Source organism: Alligator sinensis, unplaced genomic scaffold (assembly GCF_000455745.1).
Source record: "Alligator sinensis unplaced genomic scaffold, ASM45574v1 scaffold404_1, whole genome shotgun sequence".
In the NCBI taxonomy this organism is placed as follows: Eukaryota; Metazoa; Chordata; order Crocodylia; family Alligatoridae; genus Alligator; species Alligator sinensis.
The window spans coordinates 170,866-188,090 of NW_005841839.1; the positions used below are offsets into that span (position 1 = coordinate 170,866).

Genomic DNA, 17,225 nt, shown 5'->3' on the forward strand with positions numbered 1-17,225 from the left:
AAAAGGAAGACTGCACAGCTAATTCCAAACTGGCACAACCAAGTGACAGCAGGGTATGAGATTATTAATTTCTTGTTCATTTCATATTCAAAAGAAGATATTTAAAATCTTTGATATGGAGATACTTTTATTATAATTACAGTATGTCCAACACCAATGGCTCAACAACATGATAGTATTACTAGAGAGATCTTAATTTCACCATGGTTGCAGCATAATTTAATATTTTCTTATTACACAGAAATATTTAGATGATGATGTAAATAAAGAATCAGCTGCTGAATTACCCATAGCATTCTTTAAACATATTTATAAATATCACATTTATCTTAACAAAAGCTACTGAGGAGGTTTACATTTCTGGGGGTCTTAAATCACATTTATGGGCTTTTGTCACAAAACAAAAATAGAGCCGGAACACTGGCTTACTTGTGGATGTGTATACTAGTGAACTGGGGGCACTGTACACGGGAGATCCCTCCTGGTTTGCCTGGCACAGCAGCACCCTGCCTACGAGAGAGAGAGAGAGAGTGGTATCTGGTTTTGGAACACTCAAACTAAACCTGAATTTTATCTCAAAACATAAAGTACAGTGAAGCAGGGATGTCTTTTTTCCTTTGACTTCAGAACAGAAAGAGCCCCAATCAACACTTAACGGCTAAGTGCAGAGATTTGGAGGGGTGGGGGGTAGGGTAGGTTAAATGGCATTAAAAATGGCCACCCAATCTAAGGTGAGTCAGGATGGAGGATCTAGTGCGGGGATCAGGGGTCCATGGGGGGGGTGGAAGGGCTTGCACAACCTATGGGAGCAGTGTGGGGAAACAGGCATAATCCATGAGGGATGGGGGGGGAGACAAGATCTGTGGGAGCAATAGGGGAGGGATCAGGGGGCAGGTGGGAACTGCAGGGAGTTGGTGGGATCTGGGAAAGTTTGGTGGGATCAGGAGGACTTGTGGAGTCCACAGAGGGGCTTGGGTAGGACCAAGGACTATTTTTAGCCCCCCAACCCCTCTCCCAGTGAGCCTCCCCCCTCATCCCTCCCACTCCTCCCCCCACCAATACTTACTTCCTCAGCTCCTGGCATCTAAGCACTGATAAAAACTGGCACCCACAGCAGTTTGCAGGATGGGGGGAGGGGTTCAGTGGGGCTGACTGGTCCACAGGGGTGGGGTGAGGGGCCAGGGGCCTGAAAATAGACTGATGCCGAGGGGCAGATACAAAAAGCTCATCCATGGGGCTGGGGCCAGAGGCTGGGCTTTCCCATCCCTGGGGCTGTGCAGGTAAGTGTACTGATGTTTGATGCATCAGTCTAACCTAGATTGAACGTACACTGATCCAGGTCTATCTTAGACCAGGTTCCACCATTTTTAGACTGGTCTCTGTGCACAGAACTTCTGTACAGTTACAGTTTTAGACTGATTTCTGATCACTGAGATCAGGTCTAAGTGCAAGGTCTGCATCTGGGAGGACTAAATTAGACCAGGTGGCCATTTTGAACCTGATCTAACCTCCTCCTTTACCCTCATGAATGTGTGCACTTAATCACAACCTTACATTAGAAAACCAAATACTGATGCCTCCCCCCTAAACATAAATAACCCTTTTTACCTAGGGAGGCTAGTGCAAGCCATGTGCATTTTGTGCATGCCTGCCCCAAAATCAGTTATTACTGCTGTGCTTTACTGCAGCTGCTCTCTCTCAGTCTCTTCCCCCTATATTTTGAAAGCAGAGATACCTAATGAGCTCTGCTGCTAACTTAGGCAATGCAAACACCGGCATCACCCAGGGAATGCTTCCCCATCTTCCTATCCTTTCCTGAAATGAGAGGCTGCTTGAGTAAACACAGCAGACAAATTAGGCTACAAGTCTCCCAAGTCTGGACAACAGGACTTGATTTGATCTCAGTTACACCAGTGTAAGTTCAAAGTAGCTCCAGTGAGTCCCCTTACCTACTTGGGTTGACACTGGTGTAACTTAAATCAAAATATAGTTATGGCTTTTGAAAGTTCCAGAATTTCTGGTATTGTTTAGATTAAAATAATCTGCAGTATATCAGATGGATGCAGGAATTAAAAAAAACAAACAAAAAAAGACAATAAGCAAAAACAGAAAACCACACAAATACCCCATTAACCAAAGGTCACCAAAGTGTCAATCAAAGACTTCTGGTTCATTTTAGCTTTGGGGAATTCACAAAAGTTCAGGCAGGTTCTTAACTTGTGAATGGTTTGTGAAATGGCCACTGATTTTGTTTTGGCAATCTCAACTGTAGGACTGAATATCAAATATGCATGGAGATATCTTTCCAGAAGCCTCTTAAAAGAACCTTTCTATGTCAGGAATGAGGGCCAATGTCATGGAAATAGGAGGATATTCAGATTTTATACATAGTCAGAGTAAATGTGGTAATTACTTCACGCTCTGACTCCTCTTTTCTTTCAAGAAGTGCTAAATTCTCTTTAAAGATATAAGACACTGGAAAATATTTTTCACTGACTCAAAACTCATAAAACTCTAAGTAGAATATTAACACAGGCCAGGTTTTTGGATAGGGGAAGTTAACTACATGACTTGGTAGTTAGGCTTCTTAAGGACCAAACCAAATCTAAATATCATCATCAAAATGTTGGAAGTTTCCATGTAGAATTTGGATATTTGCTTGAACATTTAAGAGACATCACCAACCTATGCTCATTACTAGATCCAAAAAAATTTTGAACATATATTTTTAAATATTTTCTGATATTTAGGCCCTCCAGAATTCTTACTCCCAGCTATGTTAGGTGGTAGAAATAACTGAAATTCAATGTGTAAAATATTTATTTGGTAAATTCACTGTAGCCAAAACTAGCTACTACACTACTGTTATTTCAGGATTCTAAAAAAAATAAACTATTACAAAAAATAAAACTAAACTATTTGCCTTATTTCAGGTAGAACAAGCTATATAAATACAAGAAAGTGCATTTTAAAAAAATATGTTTAATGACTTCAAATATTATTAGTAATACAAGCCTTCAAAGTAAAGGATTTTTTCAAACATGAAAATGTCCTTTCAATTTGCTTGCTCCAAAATATTGATATTCATATCCTGTCCTATATAATTTATTATCTGTACTGTCTGCCTAATGATCTTGATTTTTTTATCATATAAAAGGTCTCCTAGCCAATATCTTGCTTCTTTCAACATATCCATATTTAAGTGTTTTATTGCTGTTGAGTGTACATACTAATTAATATTCTCCTGGTTTCTTTTTGTACAATTAGAAGACTTACAGTTATACTACTTTCAGAATAGAAGCCAGTTTTACTTATGTTACTAGACTGCACATGATTTGAGGGACAAAAATATCTGATTTCATATAGTTTAGTATTTGCACTGATGTATAAACTTAAGTACCCAAAATATTATTAGTAGATTTCTTCTGACAGATATTATAATTTTATTGGGATTAACTTAAATGAGGGCTGAAGGTTCTTGAGGTGTCTCATTTTGGTATTAACATACTTAAAACTGCAGCAAAAAAAAAAATCAGGAGACGATTTAATTATCTTACAATAAGATCCTCGGGGAAAAAAAACCCAACTCCTTAGTATATTGGATACAATTTAGAGAATCCCAGTGCAATAAAATACCAGCATTCCTATAGAACACTAAATCCTTCCAGAACATAATGAAGATGCCTTGATTTTTTATTTCTTTTTATAAGGAAGAGGATTTCACTAAAATTCTCAACAATGACTTTTCTCTGCAAAAACTTTCTTTGAAAAATACAGTGCGAGTATTTGACTTAAAACAAAAATATTACATTTATGCAATGGATTGTCTTTAATCCTGCATTTCCCTCCATGCTTCAGAGAATTTGAGGCCAATATTTTTCATTTAGAGCAACCCAAGGGCTGCATGCTTTTTTACATATATTTCACATGGGTAATTACCACATTTGCTCACAGAAAGCAAATGACTATTGGAACAAGGGAACAGACTAAATATATCATCAGAACACACTTTCTTTTGAGTCTAACAACTCAAAGCCATGGCTAAGAATACTGATGCAAAGGAAAGCCCCAACAAGGATAAATCATTTGGGAAGGTATTAACTCCATGCTCTGAGATTCACACCAAATGGTTCACAGGAGAGCTACTGGACAATAGTAACAAGGCAACTTAGCTATAGTGTTAAAGGAGAGCAGGGTATGGTCTGTCATAATTTAGAGTGCAGACAGAAGTGACAATCTTTGCTCGATCTAGCCCCCAAATGTGGTCTGCAGCCATGACCAGACAGAAGTGCAAGGCTGCAGACTGATCCTGAGAAAATCTGAACCCTCATTGCACCCACAACAGAGCACATTTTGTAACTTGTGATTGCAGAGCTCCCAGCCTGTTGCTATTTTCAGAATGGGAAGGGGGAAAGTAAGTAGAGGGAGCTTGTTCTGGGTTTTTTTCAACTGGCGCTGGAGAGTGGGGCAGGTATATTGGAGCCCCTGAAGTGGGGAAGGTCCAATCCACCCTCCAGCACTCGCTGGGGAACCCCAAGAATGAGCTCCCTCTATTCCCTTTCCCTCTTCCCATTCTGAAAACAGCACGAGGCTGGGAGGTGGGAGTGGCATTGCTCCCGAGACCAGGCTGCAGGATCCCGGCAACCAAATGAAATCCCCGACTTCTGGTCCCACGAGCAAACTTGTTTGGTCTCAGGGATCACTGCAACTCATGGTGCTTCCTGCAAAGCACTGAGTTGCAACAGGGAGCTGCTCTTCTATCTGCACCCTTAGTTACTCTATTCCAACAGATGCCACTCATCTACCTAGTTATACCTAACACCAATCCTGTATTAATTTGTATTCCTTAATTACAAAGCTATTACCAAAGTCGTGTAATATGGCAAGTGCATGGCTTCCAAAGTCAAAATCTTTTCAGTTTATCTTTGCTCTTGTATATTTTTAAACGAAGTCTTTGATTAAGAAAACACTTGCATTATAAGGCTTTCTATTCAGCTATTATAGATTTGCTTTTTGTAGTGTTTTGTTTTTCAATATTGTAACAGACAGAAATCCTGCTTTTTGGGTTAAGATGTCATATACTTTTTCAAAACGCTACGGTGTGTATTTTTACAATTTGTAAAAATAGGTTTTTGTTGCTTCTGTTGGTTCTGAGATATTTGTTTTATTCTAAATTATGCTTTCAGATTTAAAAAAAAATCTGATATTGTTTTGTTCCTTAATGCTCAAAAAAAAATATTTTGTTAAAACTTCAGAGGATAAATTAACTTTACCCTTGAAGGCGTGGTTAACATTGGGGAAAATTCACACCAAATTGTAACTGGTTTTAAAACTCAGATAAAACAATTTGAAATTCAACTGAAATTATGGTATAGGCCAAGCTTCAGGCAACAGATAACATTTTTACTGAACCAGTTTCAACATTACTTTCAACACTGCATTTGCAAATGGTTTGGGGAATCTGTTTAGGTGAAGCAATTTCACAACTAATTAGAATGTTTGAGGAAATTTCCCCAGTGTAGTTCAGGCCAGAAAGTCCCTTAACAATTTTGGGGAGAAAAAAGTTTACAAATAATATGACTATACAATCACTGTAGAAAATAACCTACAGTAATGAATGTATGTTGAACACCTTTAGGCTTACTTTGAAGACCAATGGAGGTAATAAAGGGATAGAAACATACTAAGGTCCACAAACCAAATTAAAAACTCTCCTGCCTTCCAACTAATTTATTCAGTTTGTTATTTTTTTTTTTAATATCAGCACACAGTCTGTCACCATTATTTAACCCCTTGACACACCTCACTCTTTGAAAAAACTAATATTTTCAGTCATAAATAGTAGGGCTGTGCGAAGCTTTGATAGTCGATTTGATTCTGAGAATATTGGGCCTAATATGGCGGCTGAATCTCCAAATCGAATTGGAAGACCAATTAAAAGCTACGAACCAAATTGGAAGCCTCTGAATCAATTCAGAAAAGATTCGGGTGGATTTGGAGATCTGGCCATAGACTAAAGAGGCAGCAACCTTGAGGATGCTGGACACAGCTGCCTCCAGCTGGTAAGTCTGTTGTGGTGGGTGGAAGGGGGAGCAGATCAAACCCCCCACAGTGAGGGAGGTATTGGGGCTGGGACTGTGATAAGCTGCCCAGCCAGGGTGGGGCGGGGCATCGGACTCAGGGAGGGGGGGTCCCGCCACTGTGTGCCACCAGTCTGGGAGGGCATGGGAGTGGGCGTGTGCCCCTGGATATGCATGGGGAGGGCTGCACCAGGCTGCACTCTGGGAGGCTAGCTCCAGCCACCCACTGCTGGGCTGCACTCTGCAGGGCAGGTGGAACCAGGGCTGCACTCTGTGCAGCTAACCCCAGCCGCAGCCTGGAGCACAGCCCTAGCTCTGCCCATCCTGCACAGCACAGTGGAACAGGGGCTATGGAGGGGCTGCAGCCACCCTAAAATTCCCCATAGCCCCTGCTGCCAGGCCAGGCCCGATCTGGATGCACGCATCCGCCTCCATGCCCTGCCACTGCTCGTCCAGCCAAGGCAAAGCCAGGGTTTGTCTGGGAGTCAGAGAGAGGCTGAGCAAGTGGAGGAAGTTCATAGCCCTTGTTCCCAGTGCCTTCTACCATCTGTCCAGAGCACAGCCTGGCCCAGCCTGCCTCTTGCGAATCTGGGGGCACACACCCAGTCCCATGCCCTCCCAGACTGGCAAACACACAGTGGTGTGCAGTGGCAGCAGCCCCCCTCCCTGAGTCCATCACCCAGGGCCATCCTTGGGGGGAGGGAGAATCAAGGCAACTGCCCCAGGCCCTGTGCTTTGGGGGGTCCCACAGACAGTCCTGTACAAGTTCTGCCACGACTGCCACATGCCGCCTTTGCTGAGTGCCACTGGCTCTGCTGCCACCGCGCACTGCTGGCTCCGGCCACTTGCCACCCCCTCCGGCCCTAGGCCCCACATAGGCTGATACGTCCTGGGCCCCACACACCCCTAGGGATGGGTTATGCCCATGCACCCCTTTCCCTGCCCCAGCTGAGCAGCTTGTCCCAGCCTGAATCCCTCCCTTGCTGTGGGTGCTCCGATCTGCCCCCCATACCTCTTCCTTCCCCCCTCTGCCCACCACAACAGATTTACCAGCTGGAGGCAGCTATGTTCAGCATCCTCAAGGACTGCTGCATGTTTAGTCTATGGCTGAATCTCTGAATGGGCACTGAATATTCAGATCCAAATCAGCCCAATCAAATTGGGCAGTGATTCAAATCACCAAATCAAATCACTGTCCCTCTGAATAAGCTGAATCTGAAGTGAATACTTGCCACTTAGCACAGGCCTAATAAATAGGTCTGTTTTTATACTAGTATGAAAGTACTTATACTAGCAAAGGTTACTATCATCCAGGAAAGAGAAATAAGCTACATCGACTTAACAGAGTCAACTTAAGTTAAACCACATTGGAGTGTACACAAGTACAGTTCAGTTCCTTGACATGGTGACAGCCATCTTGTGAGCTAAGTTGACTTAACTAATGCACTCAAGATAACATGCCTTGGAAGTGTATTATCTTGTGCATCATTTATGCCGACTCTGCTCCACATACGTGTGGAATGCGTGTGTAAATGCTCTGACAATTAAGTCAACTTTAAAAAGTTAAGTCAGCTTAACTGTCAGAAAGTTAATATGTGTGTATGCACCTTCTGGCCACATCCAGATGACTATGGAAATGTGTTTCCCTGGGGACAAAGAGCAGCAGCTGCTACCTGTGCTGTTGCTACTTGTTCCCAGGGAATGTCTGTGCCACACACACTGTGGCACATGGCAATTTACCCCAGGAGGAGTACGGGAGACTGTGGCCCCATCAGCCTTTTCTGGGATCCTGGGAGCCTTGAGGAGCTGCATTCATAGTGCTCCTGCAGCTGGAAGCCTGGCTGGCAGCCGGAGCATGGCTCCAGTTTTGGGCAGCACGCAGTGCTGTCATACGTGCCACCCCACTTTTTTTGGCATGGTTTTCTTTTGAACTCAGGATCTCCTGGGGTCAAAAGAATCTCCCATGCTGCAAGGTAGCAGTGCAGGGCTTGCCTGCATGTGTGGTGTATTGTGCAACAGATGGGACTGTGATGCTGCATACCGCATGTCCACACTCATCTGGACATGGCCTTTTTGTCTAACTATTGATTGAACACCTAAAAATGGAATGGATCTGGCCAACACTATGCACAAAGTTACCTTTGTATAAGGTAGTCCTTACTCGCTTGGAAATTAATTTAGCTACCTCACACTTAGTCCACTCTAAGAATGTTTGCACAGGGAGTATGCAGGTCACAGAACTGTCTACTAGATAATCTGATATATTATTGGATTCTTAAATATTTCCAAGTTCTACTGGTAGTACTTGTGTGAGTAACTGTTCACTCAAGCAAATAAGGGTTGCACTATCTAGCTCTAGATTATTAACAGTCAAACAATGCAGCATACTGTAGGTTTTAATACTGTTGGTACAGAAAGAAAGTGCCTCTTAATTGTCTCCTACAATCAGATAATTGGAATCCTTCTACAAAATGAGTTATAATTTAGATGTATAATGAATGAACCATCACATAGTGAATAATATGTAAGCAAATACATGAGTTTGGAGACTATCCTAAAGTCTCTCTGTGCCTAAAAGTACACAGAGATAACTGTGAGGGTGGTGACACTTCCATATTTGAAAGACTATGGGGGAAGAATTCCACAGCTGAAAGTTCTATTAAAACATTCAACTACCAACAATTAGAAGGGTTCTTCCCCCTACACCTGGAGTCAAATAAGAGAAGACTAGAAGTCTGTGAAGTTGCCAAGACACAAGCCAAGTAGCACATGGTTTTAGAAATAAATCAAGCACACTAACTGCTTCTGGAAGCTAATATAAAACTGATTCAATTACTAAAGAACCCCTGTATATATTTCTTGTAAGTAATATTACTTAAAACTGAAAAGCTATATTCTGCACCAGTTGTAGTTCCTAACTGATACTTGGGCATAGCTTCATGTAGAAGTTTTTAATAATGCAATTCGAAAGAACTATTTTAAAAGCCTTCATAGGATCTTCATAGCAATGGCCTTCTAAGAAATATGGCCCCATTTTTTTTAATTATCAATGCAAGCTGTACTATATTGTCCTGTGGCAAAATGATGCTACCCCAAATCAAAGATGTGTGACATGCCTCTGCCCACTTCATAGGCATGCATACAACTAAACACAAATGTTATAACAATACTCTATATTTTGTTTAAGCTATTTTTATTATGTTTTTATTCATATTGTAAAATAACTGAAAGGAAACTGAAATTTCAAAATAAATATATTTCAAATTGATTTAATAACCCCAACCATTCTCTAAGTTACAACCAACAAAAAAAATCCCATCAATACAAATTCATCTGTTGCAGAAACTAGAATGCACCATAAGCTGTCTTGTCTCTGCTCATAGAACATATCACTGCATGTTATTAATGGCTTTTTATAATTCATTAAGTCATCAGTAACTCATAAGTGAAGTACACAATGCATCCTGTGTCAGTATGGTATAAATCCTCTCTCATCTTATTCATAAGCTGTCACCAAGAGACTCAAGGTTGGAAAATGGGTTCAGTATTCATATAAGAAGGTAAATGGTGTTAGGATAGTGTTAGTAATGTTGTCTCTAATTGGAGTCGTCCCACTTAAAAATGTTACTATATTTTAACTTGCTAATTTAAACAATGCACACGCATTCTCACATACATGAATAACTACACAGCACGGGCATTGCCATAGCAATGAACTGTGGCAACATAGCGTCGGTGGGCACAAACTGTGACACTGATGTTACTGTGCAGTTGCAACGAGCCCATTGAGCTACTGCACAATATGGTTAGAAACAACCCGTGCACCACCAGGACTGCATAGTACTGGAGCAGTTGGGGGCAAGTGTAGACATGCCCACGGATATCATCCCAAGTGCTGAGAAACCGTAATTCTCCCACAGTTAATATTTTCTGGTGCTTAGCACCTTTGAAAGAAACAGTCTTATATCCCTCACTTATCTATCCAGTTACAATAGAACTATTCCTATTGTATTAATTAATTTTTTTTCTTCTGGCTCAAAAACTGTACATAGGACTTCACCTTTTATTTTTGAAAGCACATTTTAAGAAGATCTCAAAAATACATTGTTTCCCTGTACTATCACAGGTACTATACAACTCCTTCACAAGACAACTGGGCTCACTGCTTCTCCTTAAGAGAAAAGAGTTAGCCATTGTCTACAAATAGTCAACTGAATCTATGGACTAAGGTCAGAGCCTTGGATAGTCACTGAAAATCTTTGGGGTCATTGGTGACAGAGGAAAGCAAAGGCTGCACGTACATTACAGCTCTGTCTGTTTAATGCTTCCTCCTACCACAGATTTGGGGAATTATCTCAAAGGTGATCTCTCCAGCCAAGGGGACACCCCCATCGTTGCCCAACCCCCACAGAAGCCTGTCAATAACACAGTTGTGGTAGATAGGCCAACTCTCTGCTGTGGATGATTTAAGCAAGACTTGCTGATGCAAGGACGCCTGCAAGCCTCCTTAATATGCCACCACAGCTACCAGAGCCTGTGTTCTGGCAACTGTGGTGGCACTGCAGCCCCTGCCCTGCTGCATGGACAGAACCCTGGCCATAGGGATGGTACATCTCACTGTGGCTGTCAGAGCATGAGCAAGAGTCCATGCTCTGGCAATTGAGGAAGCATTCTGGCTTCCCTCCCCAACAATACTGCCCCCTACCCTATTCCATCATTAGTCCAGTCCTGGCAAGCATCAGGGCTCTCACTGGGCAGGTCATCAGGGAGTTGATTCCTCTCCTTTCCTCCCTCCCTGTTGGAGGGGGAGAGGAAGAGCAAAGGATTTTGGTGGAGGGGTACTAGAGTCCCTGTGAGTGGCAGAAGTTCCTTTCTGAAAGTACTACTACTTTTGTACCCTTTCAGTGCCTTAGAATACCACAAATAGACTTGCAGAGAAACAGAACTGGAAGGGACTTTCAGGAAGTCATCTAGTCCAAGCCCCTGCCTCAGGCAGGATCATCCCCATCCAAACCATACTATATATTCTATCATTTAAACTTTACATAAGAATGCTATCAACCCTGATACAACATAGACATAACAGGCTAACCTGCCACAGGAAAAGCAAGGAAACCAAGGCAGCCAATGTCCTGCTTCTATAAAAGCTTGTTAATATATGCTCAAGAGACCTCAGGTAGAAAGCCATGCCCCCAGCTACAGAGGAAGGCAAAACCCCCCACAGTCTGTACCAATCTGACCATAATTTAAAATTCCTTCCTGACCCTGGATTGGTCTGACCTGAATGGAGGGTTAAGACCCTCCAACCAGTAACCTCTGGTCCCAGCTTTGGTCCCAGCAGAAGCATTGTTACACCCTAGTCAAAATGCCCAGCTTTGGCTGTAGCCAACACCCAATGCCTCTGCCGGAGGCTTCAAAATATCCTGACAGCATAAAAGTGGAGTGCAGGCAACCAGGAAAACCTAGAAATACTCACAGTAGAACATAGGCATAGCTATGACTAGGTCAACCCTAATTAGTGGCTGCACAAACTCTTCTTGGACACCTCCAGTGATGGAGAGTCCACAACCTCCCTAGGCAGTCTATTCCACTGACTCACTGTCGTTTGAATTGCTATATTCTCACTTTTTGTAGCACAACTAGGATGTATTTATTGATACAAGCGTTACATTTGTCAATGACCTAAACAACTTATCCAGAACAAAAAAAAAAATCACAAATGATACTTGTCCCTCAATCACAGTATTGATGGACCATTCTGATAAATTCACAAATTCAAACCACAGACAGAATCCCAGTTTTAGCCCATGCAGCTTTCACAAAGAAATACCTGTAGAGAAAAAATAGAAAGTAATATTCTATTTTAAGCTACAGCATTAACCATTTGGGTACTTCCCTGAGAGGTAAATGGACTGAAAGGTATTTTGCAAAAACCTGGAATGCTATGAAACCTCAGTATAAAAGCTGGTACTAAATATTTGCTACATAAATAAAATGGAGAATCTGTAATCTGGTGCTCCAAAATGGGATAAAAACATAGGAGCAAAAAAATACAGGGACAATAAGTTGTCCACACATTTTGAATAGAGCTCAACATCTTGTTCAGCATGAACAACCACATTGAGCAACTTGGGATTAGTCTTAGAGATGTAATAGGGGTCTGACACACAGCAGAATTGTTTTCCACTCTACTAAACAATATTGATGATATTACATTATGTTTTAAAAGTTTATTTGCCCAACTGTCCATCCTCCATGACTGATACTTTCACTGGCTTTATTATTATGTCTCAAATCAGAGGAATGTATTAATATGCATACCCGCAATTAACTTCTCCAACATGATGAATAACTTGACCCAGCCCTGAACAAACAATTATTTCAGTGACCACCTTGATTTTTTTCTTTTTAAGGTATCATTTAAATAATGATATTTAGTATTTGGACTATAATACTTCAATTTACTAGGCCCTTTCCAAATATGTAACAGCCAGTTCTCAGGTCATTCCAGTGTGGATTCCACAGGGAGGATGGCAACAAAGGAAACGGTATGTCATTTCTGCAACCACACAATTCTTATGGCTGCCAGGACATCTTGAGGAGCTAATAAATGACCTTTACTGACTGTAAGATCTTGGACTTCATTCCTATCAATCCTCAGGAACATTCCTAATTAAGGAAAATCTAGGTTTACTTGAGCTGTAAGTAGCGGAAACATCTAAAGAGGCACTGCAGGGAGTTATAAAAGCTACTTAACTGTGCTTTTAACCTTTAAGAAAAACATTGCTGAATAAAACAAAAACCACAAAGAAGAGGAAGAAAATTAAATAAAATTACATGAAAGATGATTAACAGAAACAACAAAGAACAATAATGACAAGAGATGATTAGTAGTAAAAAAAAAAAAAAAGTGGAATTCCCTCTTGATTGCAACCCTACAAAGTCTAACTCAGGATATTTTACTGTACCTTAGCTAACGAACAAGTATGACAAGGAAATTACACACACACACACACACACACACACACACTACAACAACAACAACAACAGGTGAAAATTGAGATAATATATTGAGCTATAGCAAAATATATTTTAGTCATTTTTTTTGCACAGAGTTGTCATACACCAATTTTTCAAATATGTATTTTATGAGCTGCGTGTTATTGATAGATTAAGCAGAATCTAAACTCTAAATTAAAACAAATAATTTCCCTAACTTACTTTGTTATGAAGATAATTTTGCCAAACTTGAAGAAAGGGTAACAGGCAGTAGTGTCCTATGTGTGTAAAAAGCCTGAAACAATTCCTCTATGATATGTAAAGCCTGCAGCCACAATTTATAAAAGGGACTGTTGACTCTAAAGTCTAATGGCAACACTGCAAATGGTAGCATTCACTCTTCTGTTACTGATTATGTTAGCAGATAGACTGTGGAAAGGGGATTGATGGAATAGGAAATGCTCCATTACGAGAAGGAAAGGCAGAGGGAAGGAAAGGAAGAGAGACAAAAGGAGAAGTAAGATGACTTAAAGAAAAAGACATAATGTAGAATAAGAAAAAGAAACTATACTTATTCTTAATGGTAGACATATTTTCTATTTGTGCTGGACTAACTCTGGAATAAAGCACTGAACAAAATTTGTGTGCAACTAAAAGCTTATGATTATGTAAAAGTCCTATTCTATCCTTGATCCTTCTGTAAAATTCCATCAAACATCACTGAAAGTTCTGCTGTGGATTTAGCATGTGATGCTGTATTCATGCACTAACTTACAGAAGTAAAATCAGAATTTATCCTGACACGTCATCCCCAACCGAAACCAATTTTATCCACTTTTAAAATAACTGCTTTACTGTATGGCTCACTTATAGATAGATGCACATATTTGTTTAGGTTCCACTGAGTTCGCTTTATCTTTAGGTCAGGCATTGTAAAAGAAACATATTTATCTCACAAACTAAGCAGCAAGGACTCTGGAATGCCCAACCTCAATAAACTAACAAACTGCAGGTGGTAATTAACTGCGGAGGGGAGAGGGGGCATGACACCTTGTGATTTATGGATCCAGAAAAGAGAAGAAGAATCCTCCTCCTTTTAGAAGTACAATCTTTTTATATAGGGGGCGCGTCTGTAAGAGACACTACATCACTATAATGATGAGCTACAGCAATGTAGCTTGTCACTACGGCGACATAGCACTGGCAGGCATGAACCGTGATAGTGATCCTATTGTGCAGAAGGGTTGAAAATGACCCGTGCATCGCTGGGTGTGTGCAGTCATGGCAGTTACTTTAGCAAGTACTAAACAACTGCGCAGCTGGGGGCACACATAGATATGCCCAGGAAGCATGGACACCTCTCTCTATCCTTCTGGCTATATTCTTTTTGTTGCGGCATTTACCTCAAATAGTTCAGCCACCTTATTTTAACTTTCAAAACATTTTATAACTCTATTCCAGCCATTTAACTGGCTTCAACTGTTCACTTACAGCTGCTTCCTTCATCTCAACTGTGACCTTATCATGACTGCTCTTTGTTGTTATGTAGTTTTGCAGTGTTCCCTCTCTCACTTGAGCAAAAGTAACTCAGGTGGAATAATTCAAGTGTACTCACCCACATTAACTTGTAGAAAATAACATTGGTACAACTTTCCTGTGTCTCTTTTGCTTTATAAAATTAATTAGACTCCACAAAGCAGTCCACGCTAACATTCATCTGTATCATATTAGTGCACAAAGTTATTATATTCTTTAATATATTTTGGAAATGTTAGATTAGTAAAATTTGGATTTGGAAGCTCTCTCTTGAAGGCACTGGTCAAACTCATTGACTTTATGAGAGAGGGAACAATAGTTCTTTGATTAATGCATACTATTAGTTACTAATGGACAATTAGAGACTGAGCCTGTACTCATCAAGTCAACTGGAGCAAGATAAAAACCTTGCATTTCCTAAATTATGCTATTAAATGCACATATAGATGACATTCACTTCTTTAAGATGGAAATAATAGTTAGATTTACATGTTTTGTTTTTCTTTAAAACTATGAAGACTTTAACAAAATGATAAATACATGATGATTAACCTTGCCCCAGATTTAAATGTATTACCAATTAACTAATTTAATCTCTCAAAAAATAACAGCCGTTGGCATTATTCTTTGAATAATCCTTGTTTAGTTTCCATAATGGTATACATTTTAATGAAAAACTCATTATAATGTAGCATACAGGATAATTAATTCTGGGTGATTCTTTCTGTGTAAATAGCTAGTACAGATGCTGAATTCCATTTTCTTCTGGCTTTATTAATTTTTCATAAACCAATATTTCTACTGTAATGGGTTGTAACAGCTCCATAGAAGTTTTAGAAATGCATTAACTGTCATCAGTATTGTTAATCTAACTGGGGTTTTACCATTTGTATGATAGTACTTGAACACTACATTTTTAAAACAACGGTTACAGTTTATTTTATGTTTTGGAAATGAACATCTATGTATAATTGACATAAGGGATATTAAACAATATTCAGTTAATTTGTCTGTATTTAGAAAACAACTTAATCTGTTTAGCTAATAATATCCTAGTATAAATTTAGAGGGGGAAAATTATAGTCAACAGCAGAGCTCAAAAATAAAGACATGTCATCATACCGCAAAGGAAACTGAAACAAATAGAGAAAAAAACAGCATCATTTTACAAAAACTATGTTTTCCACATACTTTTTCTATTTGAAAGTGCTATATAAACATCAGTCAGACAACAGAGATTCCAGGGGAAATATCATTCACTCACTGACACAATGATGTTTCTAGTGTTATTTGTTGTATACCTGGGCTAGACACATTACTTAACACAGAGACAGAAAAACTAACCCTGGAATAGAAACCCACTCTGAAGACACTTGAAACCAAGAGGCGGAGAAAGTCTTAGATCATGGTGAATGTTGGTGTCTACTCCTAGAGCACCCCACCATTGTGTGCATTTCTGTATTACTTTTCTGTACCCCTAATGTTAATCTACACGGGTATTCATTTTAAAGAATAAATCAATGTTGCAATGGAAAATTACTTAACAAAACCTGGAGCCACATTAAAAAGGAATCCTGCTTAAGGGTCTCAGCTTCCTACTGCAGGACAAGTGAGAGCTCCCCTACCTCTTCACATTTCTCAGTCCTCTGAGACATGGGCAACCGAAAAGGAGCAGAAGTCCTTACCCCTTCTTCCAAGTACTCGGGCACATTTTCAAACCTTCAAATAGTGCTTAGGGACCTGTCATTGACATCCAATAGGAGTAGCATGCCTGACTGCCAAGTTTGCCTTAGGATAGCATTCCTCATTAAGTCAAGGCTATTTGTTATTACTTTAGTCAACAATAAAGACAGCTTCATAAAGAACGGGAGAAGCAATGAACCAAGTTTGAAGCAGATCACATATGCCAACTCTGGCTTGAAAGGACCTGACCAAGAAGGCTCTGGAGACAGGCGAGGTGACTGGAACACAGTGGGGGGGGAGGGGAGGGGAGAGGAGCAAATTCTAAGAGCTAAGGGAGTTCTTACCTGGCTTGCAAGAGGAAGCTGAGATCCCAGAGTGTTTGTACTGTGTCTTGGAAGAATGGCTGTTTTAAAAAAACATAGTTTTCCTATGTATAAAATGGGCATAATAAGAAGGCACCTACATTACAGAGCTGTGTGGAATCACTGAGCTTGATCTTAAAACAGCAGACTGAATAATAGGTAATGTTTTGATTTTTTGTTTTTTTTTAATGTTAGCATCCCAGTACATCACTATAGTCTATAAATGTCTTTAATTGTACAAGGTAGCTATAAGAGCACTCCTTTTATTATTCGTTCTTCCCGACTGCAGAGCATTTTTAACTGATATTTAAACTCACAACATCCCTTCCTATAGCAAAGTTTTAGAAGAAGACCTGGCATAAGATTTTTTTTTTTCAGAAAGAATCCCCTAGACCAGTAGGGCCCAAACTTTTTAGCAGGCATGCCTCGTATTAGCTCCATATCCTCCACAACTGCTACTCCAATACCCATCCCCTGCCCAGTCTGCTGTTCTGCTTTCTGCTTCCTGTCCTACCTGCCACTGTGCTGTTTGTCCCTTCCCTGGTCACCTGGTCAGCCATGTACT

General features: G+C 40.4%; 1 protein-coding gene across 5 annotated transcripts in view; it reads right to left on the reverse strand.

The window, feature by feature from the left end:
- Window positions 1-17,225, reverse strand: part of RBFOX1 (RNA binding fox-1 homolog 1) — a 1,278,833-nt gene that overhangs the window by 122,713 nt on the left and 1,138,895 nt on the right. For 4 of the 5 annotated variants that reach the window (XM_014520084.2, XM_025203675.1, XM_025203680.1 and 1 more), the window contains one exon: window positions 430-510. The exons of the other annotated variant lie outside the window; for it this stretch is intronic. In XM_014520084.2, the coding sequence (XP_014375570.1) occupies window positions 430-510 (81 nt within the window). The remainder of the gene's footprint in view (window positions 1-429; window positions 511-17,225) is intronic. 5 annotated transcript variants of the gene reach the window in all.